The sequence below is a fragment of the Hippopotamus amphibius genome, chromosome 6, assembly GCF_030028045.1.
Source record: "Hippopotamus amphibius kiboko isolate mHipAmp2 chromosome 6, mHipAmp2.hap2, whole genome shotgun sequence".
NCBI classification, from domain to species: Eukaryota; Metazoa; Chordata; class Mammalia; order Artiodactyla; family Hippopotamidae; genus Hippopotamus; species Hippopotamus amphibius.
The window spans coordinates 23613182-23624343 of NC_080191.1; the positions used below are offsets into that span (position 1 = coordinate 23613182).

Consider the following 11162-nt stretch of genomic DNA (forward strand, 5'->3'; position numbering starts at 1 on the left):
CTCAACTCAGAAATTTAGGAGCCATCCTTTATTCAGTCATCACAAAACCCCAACTCCCATTTCCAATCTATCAAAAAGTTCTGTTTTACTTCCAAAACCTCTCTTAAATATGTCCATGTCTATCAGTTACAATCATTACCTTGTACGCAGAGCAATAAATATATACTGAATTCTTGCTTTCAGTCTTACATTCTATCACTCTTTAGCATCCTTTCTCCACTTTCCAGAGTTCTCTCTACTTAAGAAACCTTCAGTGGCTTTCTGCTTCCTGAATAAGGTCCAAATCTCTTACCACAAAGTTTTGTGTGGTCTGACCCTTTACTACCTAGCCTGGCACCCTACAGTTCCCCCATGTCTTCCTCTTGGCTTCCTTTCTGTTAAGTGCACCAGGTTCTTTCCAACTACCCAGTCTTCGAAGTTTGCAATGTCTTAACGTAGGAAAACTCTTTTGAGGAAGCTAATCCATTCTCTGCCTTCAGGCCTTCCCTTATCTGATTTACCCTACAAAGGTCCCTTCTTTTTACTATCTAAGATGGTCTTTTTTTTCTCCTTAAAGACATTTTTATTTTTAAACTTTTTAAAATTTTTATTTTATATTGCAGTATAGTTGATTCACAATATTGCATTAATTTCACGTGTACAGCAAAGTGATTCAGTATAGATACATATACATATATCTATTCTTTTTCAGATTCTTTTCCCATATAGGTTATTACAGAGTATTGAGTAGAGTTCCCTGTGCTATACAGTATTATACAGATTATCTATTTTATATATAGTAGTGTGTATGTGTTAATCCCAAACTCCTAATTTATCCCTCCCTCCCACCTTTCCCCTTTGGTAACCATAAATTTGTTTCCTAAGTCTGTGAGTCTATTTCTGTTTTGTAAGTTCATCTGTATCATTTTTTAGGTTCCACATATAAGTGATATCACATGATATTTGCCTTTCTCTGTCTGACTACACTTAGTATTGATAATCTATAAATTCATTCATGTTGCTACAAATGACAGTTTCATTCTTTTTTATGGTTGAGTAACAGTCCATTGTATATATGTACCACATCTTCTTTATCCATTTCGCTGTCACTGGACATCTAGGTTGTTGCCACATCTTGGCTATTGTAAATAGTGCTGCAATGAACATTGGGGTGCATTTATCTTTTCAAATTAGTTTTCTCCAGATATATGACCAGGAGTGGGATTGCTGGATCATATGGTGGTTCTATTTTTAGTTTCTTAAGGAAGGTCCACACTGTTCTCCATAGTGGCTGTACCAATTTACACTTCCACCAACAGTGTAGGAGGGTTCCCTTTTTTCCATACCCTTTCCAGCATTTATTTCTAACACAGTCTTGTATTTTATTCTTAGGACTTCAATCTTTTCTCTACTTGGCACACAGTGGGGACTTTAAGCTCATTTCATATTTCTGAACCCAAAGCTGACTTCATCCTTACACTTGAACTTTTAAATCCAATCTCATCCATGTTTCAATGCTGTTATCATTCCCTAAGAGACAACTACCCTCCCTCCCCAACTCCAACTGTTTCCTCTAAGGATTTATTAACACAAACATTTAAAGTTTTTGTCCATGGAAAGAAATAGTTACTAATACTTTTTTTTTTTTGTAGCAGTAGCTGTAGTTCCACTCTTGCGTCACCAAAGGAAAAAAGAAAAATCTTTTTAGGTACCAGATGTTGCTCTCTCCTTGGACATTAAAACTAGACAATGAAGAAAAGGATAAGTGGACTGAGTCAAACAGAGATACGAATCTATTTTCATGGGGAAAATAAATAAAATGCCATTGATCCCACCTGTCTGTAACTTGAGTGGGTGTAAGAATTAGGGAGAAAAACAGTAACAGGGATTAAGGTAATATGGAAAAGATTCTCTGGTAAGGTGAAATTTGAAGAAAGTAAACAGGAAAAAAAAATCTGTGAAGAGAATCCAAGTATATGAAAATGTCAGTCTTATGTTCTACTATGTTTAAATTAATGATGTCCAATTAAAACCACTGGTATTTATGAACAGCACCCTGATTTGCCTCCAAAGAAAAAATTACCTATTTTATGAATAATAATGATTTATACTATAGCTAAGAACTCATGCAGTTATATTAAAGACTACCTAGCAAAAGGCTTTGGCATCACTGTTATAAAGTCTAAGGAAACCTGTCAATAGTTGGCTGCCAAGTAGAATTCTTATAACATGCTATAGTGAATTAGGGGTATACTGGGAGGTATCCTATCAGAGAAGGGAAAAATACAACAAGGAGCAATGAATATAATTATATAAATGTATATATATAACCCTATTATACTGTATATACAGTAAAACAGACCCTAAATATGATTGGCCTCAAGCTTAATTTAAAACACAGTACAGTTAACATTTCTAGATAGAGTATTAATGTGAGTATTTAATCAAAGCCTAACACAGCTTGGTTTGCTATTATATTTAAGTACAGAAATCACATCATTTTATTTTTTACTTTTATTTTTTTCTCTTTTGGCCATGTCGTGTAGCATGTGGGATCTTAGTTCCCTGACCAGGTATGGAACCTGTGCCTCCTGCAATGGAAGCTCAGAGCCCTAAGCACTAGAGAGTTCTCAGGGAATTCCCATAAATCACATTATTTTAAAGCCAGAAGGGTTCTAACTACAGGAAGTGAGTCAAAAATTATCTGCACTCTGGCTGTAGAATTTAATTAACTTTTAGAAAAGACAAACATCTTTTTTGACATAATCGCCTTGCTTTTCAATACACTTTGTCCATCCGTCAACAAGCTTTCGTATTCCCCCATTAAAAAATGTTTTAGGGACTTCCTAGGTGGCGCAGTGGTAAAGAATCCGCCTGCCAATGCAGGGGACACGGGTTCGAGCCCTGCCCTGGAGAGATTCCACATGCCACGGAGCAACTAAGCCCGTGAAGACCCAACACAGCCAATTAAAAAAAAAAAAATGTTTTAGGCTGAGCTGTGAACCACGAATGCACCACTGTCTTCACTCCTTCATCAGAAGCGAATCTTCATCCTTGTAGGGTTGCTTTCAGGGGACCAAACAGGTCAAAGTCCGATGGAACAAGATCTGGACTATAGGGAGGATGCTTTAACACCTCAAAATGAAGTTTTTGCAGAGTGTCGACAGTATGGGCAGAAGTATGTGGATGTGCACACCCTCAGAACAAATCACTGTACGCTGCTCTTCTTTCATGCAAATCACAAGTTTTACTTGCACTGCAGTTACAAACAAACTGATGTAACACATTCACACCTGCACAGCAGTGACTGGGGTGACAGTAGCCTTGAACAGACAGCGCTTATAAGACAGTACAGTCAACAGAAGTTTTAATATAACCAGAGTGCGGATAATTTTTGACTCACCCTCGTATATCGTTTTACAGATTATTGATAATCTTGCAGTATATACTGATGATCAAGATTTGGATATACGTTTTTGGAAACAAGTCATGAGTCAACAGCTGCAATAAGAGAGGTAAAAACTTCTCTTACTTTTCCTCAATGGTTTAAGGATACTTCATCCATCAATGCCTTAAGGTTCACTTGAAACCATCATTACAGTGATCTAAAGGGTATGATACTGAAGACTGTAATGTGTACAGAGAAAAGAACATATGTCTTTAGAAGCCCTTTTATTTGCTAGACATTTTCTGTGTCACCAAGAGTAGGCCTAATGGTGCCAGTAAGCCTAAAGGTAGGATTCCTATGGTTACAGAATTTGCTACTTTACTCCTTTTCTCTTTATCTTTTCCCCTTCTACTTCTTTTACTAACAAGTTAAAAACCAGCTATTCTAGTCTAATAGATTATTAAGGTCCTATTATAATTGACACTACACACTCCCAATCCAATCCATGTTGTATATCTCAGAGGCAGTTCCCTGATGCACAAGCTGCTTTACTTATATTCTTTTTCTTCACAATTAAAAAAAGAAAAAATTTATTATCGCTACCTTTATAAGCTGACAAAATAGGGTTTTTCTGGTTATAAAAATGTAAGCTTTTGGAATTAACTATGCATAGCTTAACATACTATCACATACAAAGAATTAGCATACTGATACCCATTCAATTTAATAATCTCTGCAAAATATTTTATTAGCCTCACCCCCACAAAAAGAACTCAAAGAATATTCCAAATGTAAGCAACTACAAATTCCATTCTAAAAATTAGTCAAGGAAGAGCCATAGACAAAAACAGCCTAACCAGAAATATCCAATTGGCCATCAGATAAAGCAGTCGAATGGTCCACTATAAAGTACTGACTAAGTCACAATCAGAGACCAGTCTTCCTAACAAGTTTGCATCCCACTCTTGGGACCAGCACTTGTTTCCATTCCCTCAACAAAGGCTCATCATAAATGGGCCCAGGAACAAAAAGCTGTTGATAAAACTGCTACTTAAGTGAACCTCCTGGTTCTACAGTGTGAGCCTAGGGACAAGAAGTTTCAAGCAGCCTATCAGAGCCTATCACTGTCAACAGCAACTAACAGCCCCGTTAAGAGCCTTAGCACCAGTTTCCCCCACCTTTTAAAACTTTTCTTCTCTACCTCAAGCCCTGACAACAATAAATCTATAAACCTTAGAAACAATACCTTTCAAAAATTAACTTACACACATGGTTATTTACTTTCCAACTTGGTCATGGAATGCAAGACAAGGCCAGTGACCCAAAATATGAGCGAATTCTTAAAGAATTAACTTTAAGAAACTTTAATAATTCACATTAAAATTAAAATGTATTCTCATACCCACCCCCCACCCCCCATGATGGCATAATTTCAAATCAATTTGTATCACACATACATGCAGTCCTCTCAAAAAATATTTTTAAAACATGGCTGTGACTATTTAGCACTAGCTAGCAAATAGCAAACAATTTAAATTTCTTCTGTAAGATTTTCAGCTTTTTCCACAAATGACACAACTAGTTATTTTATATAAATAGGCATTAAAATGATTCACCCTTGCTAACTGGATAGATATGATATGGCCATTTTAAAATTAAAGTCAGATTTATTCTGACCTAATCCTGTAAGATCTTTCCACTGCTAAGATTTTATGGTTTATAATACATCGAATGTAGGAAACAGCTTCCAAAATTTGAATCGCTTCACACAAATCAGATGGACTTTCACGTCTCTGAACCTAGCTTCTTTGTTAAATTTTAGAATTTCTTCTCTGGAGAGTAACCTACTAGTAATTATTTACCAAGTTAACGTCTTTGTGCAATCTGTAAAAAAGGTAACCACTACTTGTAGTGTGATTTAGACTGGCAGGAATCAGGATTCAAAAAGATGTATTTTTATAGCTCAAATTGCAAATGAGAAGAACCCCTAAAACGAAGTTATCTGACTTTTATAATTTACTGTTCCATGAGCTCAAGCTTATCTGATTATTTTGTACTTTCTGCACTACTCCTCAAAGTTTTCCTACACGGGGGACTCCCATCACCTGGAAACAGCCTTCGCGAGCCAGATGCCAGTGCTGTGGGTCCTACACCTCCAATGCAGGGTGTATTTCCTGATCGAACAAAGAGCAACAAAGAAGTGGGTGGTAACCACCTCTGAGAGGCAAGCCAGGACCCATCGAGTCTGATCAACAACACAGGCAGCAAGAGCTCCACGTTGCCCTACCATCGTCTTATTTCCCGTGAAGACTGACTACCTCAAACTCGAAAACCCTCACTTTTACTGAGGAAGTGAAGCCTTTTCATTTGAATGCTGAGAAAGTGGCGCTCAAAGAACCCGGCAAACAAAGGAGAGGGATGGAGCCCATGCAAAACAGGGGTGTGAGCGCGGCTCAAGGCGGACGTGGGCCCCCACCCTCAGCGGCTACTCTCCAGCACCCAGCCGGGTGCAGGGATCCAGGATGAGGCCGGCGGCAGAGAAAGGAGCAGAAGCTCGGGACAGCCGGGGACAGAGGGGAGCGGAGGAGGGGAGGGGAGGGGCGGGATGGGGGCTGGAGGCTGGAGGGGCGGAGCTCTCGCGGCCGCCGGGCTTTGTGTGGAGTCTGGGCCGGGGTAGCTGTTTTGACCCGGGGGAGAAATCTGGTGCAGGCGGCCGGAGCGGGGGACCCCCCCCCAAACCTCCCTCCCAGGAGCGGCGGGGGGGAGAGGCGCGCGAGAGGGCCGTCCCCTCAGCACCAGCACGAAACCCGGGTAGGCCGGCGGCGGACCGCACTGCCGGAGGGCGAGGGGCAGGAGGGGAAAGTGGGGCGTCCCCTCGGCTCCCGGCGCGGAGGCTGCCAGACAGCGTCGGGTCGGGAACGGGCTATTTCCCGTGAAGGCCGACTCCTCAGTCTGGCTCGCCGGCCCTGACTCCTCTGCACCGGCGACCATTCCCGACGGCGGCCGCAGAGCCCGACGCGGCTCCGGGCCCGGCGCCGCAGCGCTGCCCGCCCACCCTCCCGCCGGCGCGGCCTCTCACCATCGTAGTAGTAGCAGACTTTCTTCTTGCCGCCTCCCTGACTGTACGCCATGGGCTCCCCGGCCACCGCCGCCTCCGGCTAGGGCTCCTCCTCCTGCTGCTGCCGCTGCTGCCGCCACCGGGGCTCGGCGGGGGAGAGAAGAGGGCTGGGGCGAAGGTGGGGTGGGGGGTGGCAGTCCCGCGGGGAAGGGCAGGCCGGAGGGCCGGAGGGAGGAGAGGAGGGGGGTGCCGGGAGGGCTCGGTACCGCCCGGCCGAGGGGCCGAGAGCTCGGACCGGGGGGCGGCAGCGGCGCCAACTCGCGACACTGGGGAGGGGGAGGGGGCGCCACACCACCTCCGGAGGCCGAGGGGAGGGAGGGCGCGTCTACTGTGCCTCCACGAGGGAGGAGGGGGCACGACGAGAGAACGAGGCTTCTTCAGTTCTGAGGGAAGTGGCCTCCTAATGATGAACAACTTGCACAGGGCGGCTCCCAGTAGGGTCGGAAAACGATTTTTTAAAACGGGAAGGGTTTTGCTCCGTAAGTAGATGAAGGGAGGGTGCAGCCGGGTGAACGCTCCCCCCCCCTCCGGATCTTCGCACAGTGGTTGCGCCTATCCTGAGCCTGCGCAGTCGGCCCCTCCCCAACCGTAGCCTGGGCCGCCTAGACCCCCTCCGCGATGTCCCATGCCGCTCCCCTCCCCCACTGTCGCGAAGCTCCCGCCCGCGCGGACCACGTGCTCCGAGCCGGCCCGGGAGAGACCGCACTCCCACCCCTTCGACCTTCTCGAGCCCGCGGAGCTGCAGCCCACGACCCCGGTGCTGGGTCGTCGTGGATTTCATTTCTCATTTTCTGCTGATAATTGCTCGGAGGTTCTGACCTGTTAAGGGGACCTGTTGCAGACATTAAGGAGTAGAGTGTACTGCCTGGGTTTGAATGGGCATTTATGGAATGCATTTTTGTGTTAGATAGGGTTCTGAGTATTTGTATTTATGATATATTTCGTTGATACGTATTTATAATAGATACCTGTTAATTGAGACGCCCAACAAATCTGGGATGTAAGTATTATTTCGAGTACTTCTTTGTAAATGGGGAGTTTAAAGAGCTTGGTCATCTCAGATGTTGATGGTCTGGGGTTTGATTTCAGTCTTTCTCCAAAATCCACAAAACCTAGCTGCTCCATTATGACTGCTGCTGATGGCTGGGCACTGGAAGATTGGAGCAGAAGTTCAGAGAAACGACTTTCAGAACTCTTGGAAGTTATAAATACCTTTGTTCCTGTGTTCAACAAGTTAACAAACATCTAGCACCTTCCTACTCTGAGCCAGCCACCTTGCAGGCGACTAGGGGAGGGGGGGAATGCTGACAGTCTGTTACATAGAACTCTTAATCCCCTATACCATTTACCATTTATAGTTTTCCCCAAATACACACTCTACCTCACCCCCATTTGGAAAAAAAAAAAAAACGCCTTATTGAAGCAGGAATCACTTGGAGCCACTACCAAAAATATCCTCTTTATTTTGCTATTTGACTTCAAAATCCCCAAGTAGTTCATACTCAAAACAGCAATTTTCCTGGACCTCACCCCCAAGAAACTTAGAAAAAGTCCAGGGGAGCCTCCATCCCCCTCTACCCAAGTCTGTATTTTTAGCAGGCACCCCAGGTAACTGATGCAGTTGGCACAGGAATCACAGTGAGAAACTTTGACTTAGAGGTAAAAGTTACATGGCATTGACTTTTAAAAGTTTTACTCTATCAAGTCCAAAATTAACTTGGTCATATATGCATTAGTAACAAGGAAAAAAAAATCAAATTGTACGCTTTAAACATATGCAGTTTATTCTACGTTGATTATATCTCAGTAAAATCTCAAAAGTAAAAATTATGTGCAAAATTGAAAACAAAAGAACAAAATCAACTTGGTACATTCTCAGGACAGAATAAGTTAATTTAGTAGAAACCAATGTTCTTCTCAGAGTGGAATCTGAGATGAGACTTTGTTTACTTCTGGAAGGCTTCCCTGACTTTACTTCTTCCCCACCCCCACCCCCACCCCCGTCTGTTTTTTCTGCCCCTTACTTGGTGGTTGTGACTTGTACCCCATCTAGCTCAGCACTCGCCATGTTGCAGTTGCCCACAATTTCTCTGAACTTCTCATTAGAACAGAGTGGCATGAAAGGACAGACTGTGTGTCTTGTGCATAAGTATATCTCTATGCCTATGACCTGGGGCAAGTCACGATTGTCTAAATTGCCTTATCTGTAAAATGGGGCAGGAGTACTTAGAGAGTAATTCCTCATATAAATACAGAATACCTCAAATAAGAAAATTAATACAGGATACTTTTTAAACAATAAAGAACTATGTGCATATAAGGGATTGTTAGGATTATTAGTATAATACTAGTAATAACTATTATTGTTGGCATCCGCAGCACCTAGCCTTGAACATGTGAAAAGAGCCCAGGTATATATTTATAGATATTGATTGGTTGAGGAACTTGTTATATTAATTGTTATTTAATAATTTTATTTATTTTTAATTTCTTAATTGAAGTATAGTTGATTTACAATGTTGTATTAGTTTCTGGTGTACAGCAAAGTGATTTAGTTATATATATGTATACTTTTTAAAGTATATATAGATATATACTTTTTATATTCTTTCCCATTATAGCTATTACAGGATATTGAATATAGTTCCTTGTGCTATACAGTAAAACCTTGTTTATCTATTTTATATATAGTAGCTTGTATCTCCTAATTTATCCCTCCCCAATCTCCTATCCCCTTTAGTAACCATAAGTTTTTCTATGTCTGTGAATCTGTTTCTGTTTTGTAAATAAGTTCATTTGTATCATATTTTAGATTCTACATATAAGTGATATCATATGGTATTTGTCCTTCTTTTTGGTTACTTCCCTTAGTATGATAATCTCTAGGTCCATCCATGTTGCTGCAAATAACATTATTTCACTTTCTTATGGCTGAGTAGTATTCACTTTTATACACACACACACACACACACACACACACACACACGCATACATCTTCATACAAGGATGAGTCAAAAATGATCTGCACTATGGCTGTAGAATTTATTTTAATTAACTTTTAGAAAAGACAAATATATCATTTTTTGACATAATCTCCTTGCTTTTCAATACCCTTTGCCCACCTGTCAACAAGCTTTTGTATTCCCTCATTAAAAAATGTTTTAGGCTGAGCTGCAAGCCACGCATGCAACGCTGTCTTCACTTCATCAGAAGTGAATCTGGCTCCTTGATGGCTAGCACTTGTGTGACCTTCCTTGAACTCCTCTATCCATTCATACACACTCCTTTGCGGCAAAACACTTTCTTCATACTGCACACAAAGTCTTTGATAAATAACGGCACCAGGTACACCCTCAGACCACAAAAAACTAATCACTGCATGCTGCTCTTTTTTCATGCAAATCACAAGTGGGGCATCCATGTTTGCTTGCACCACAGTTACAAATGAACTGATGTAACACGTTCACACCTGCATAGCAGTGACTGGGGAGACAGGAGCCTTGAACGGAAAGTGCTGATAAGACAGTGTGGCCAACAGAAGTTTTAATATAACTGGAGTGCAGATAATTTTTGACTCACCCTCATACATTCATCTGTCAATGGACGTTTAGGTTGCTTCTATGTCTTGGCTGTTGTAAATAGTGCTTCAGTGAACATTGGGGTACATGTATCTTTTCAAATTATTATTTTCTCCAGATATATGCCCAGGATTGGGATTACTGGATTGTATGGCAAGTCTATTTTTAGTTTTTTAAGGAACCCCATATTGTTTTCCATAGTGGCTGTACCAATTTACATTCCCACCAATGGTGTAGGAGGGTTCCCTTTTCTCCACACCCTCTCCAACATTTGTCATTTGTAGACTTTTTAATGATGGTCATTCTGACCAGTGTGAGGTGATGCCTCATTGTAGCTTTGATTTGCATTTCTCTAATAGTTAGCAATGTTGAGCATCTTTTCATGTGCCTATTGGCCATCTGTGTCTTTAGAGAAATGTTTGTTTAGGTCTTCTGCCCATTTTTTGACTGGGTTGCTTGGTTTTTTGTTGAGTTGTATGAGCTGTTTGTATATTTTGGAAATTAAGTCCTTGTCAGTTGCATTGTTTGCAAATATATTCTCCCATTCCATAGGTTGTCTTTTTGTTTTGTTTGTTTCTTTTGCTATGCAAAAGCATATAAGTTTAATTAGGTCCCATTTGTTTATTTTTGCTTTTATTTCTATTGCCTGGGGAGACCAACCTAAGAAAACATTGCTAAAATTTATGTCAGAGAATGTTTTGCCTATGTTCCCTTCTGGGAGTTTTATAGTGTCATGTCTTATATTTAAGCCTTTAAGTCATTTTGAGTTTATTTTTGTGTATGGTTTGAGGGTGTATTCTAACTTCATTGATTTATGGGTAGTTGTCAAGCTTTCCCAACACCACTTGCTGAAGAGGCTGTTTTTTCTCCATTGTATATTCTTGCCTCCTTTGTTGAAGATTAATTGACTGTAAGTGTGTGGGTTTATTTCTGGGCTTTCTATTCTGTTCCATTGATGCATATGTCTGTTTTTATGCCAATACCATGCTGTTTTGATTACTGTAGCTTTGTAGTATATCCAAAGTCTGGGAGGGTTATGCCTCCAGCTTTATTCTTTTTCCTCAGGCTCACTTTGGCAATTCTGGGTTTGTTTGTTTCT

General features: G+C 41.5%; 1 protein-coding gene across 1 annotated transcript in view; it reads right to left on the reverse strand.

The window, feature by feature from the left end:
• Window positions 1-6978, reverse strand: part of HDAC2 (histone deacetylase 2) — a 30899-nt gene extending 23921 nt beyond the window's left edge. The window contains exon 1 of the mRNA XM_057739914.1: window positions 6447-6978. Within this exon, the coding sequence (XP_057595897.1) occupies window positions 6447-6498 (52 nt within the window). The 5' untranslated portion in view covers window positions 6499-6978. The remainder of the gene's footprint in view (window positions 1-6446) is intronic.
• Between the last annotated feature and the right edge of the window lie 4184 nt (window positions 6979-11162).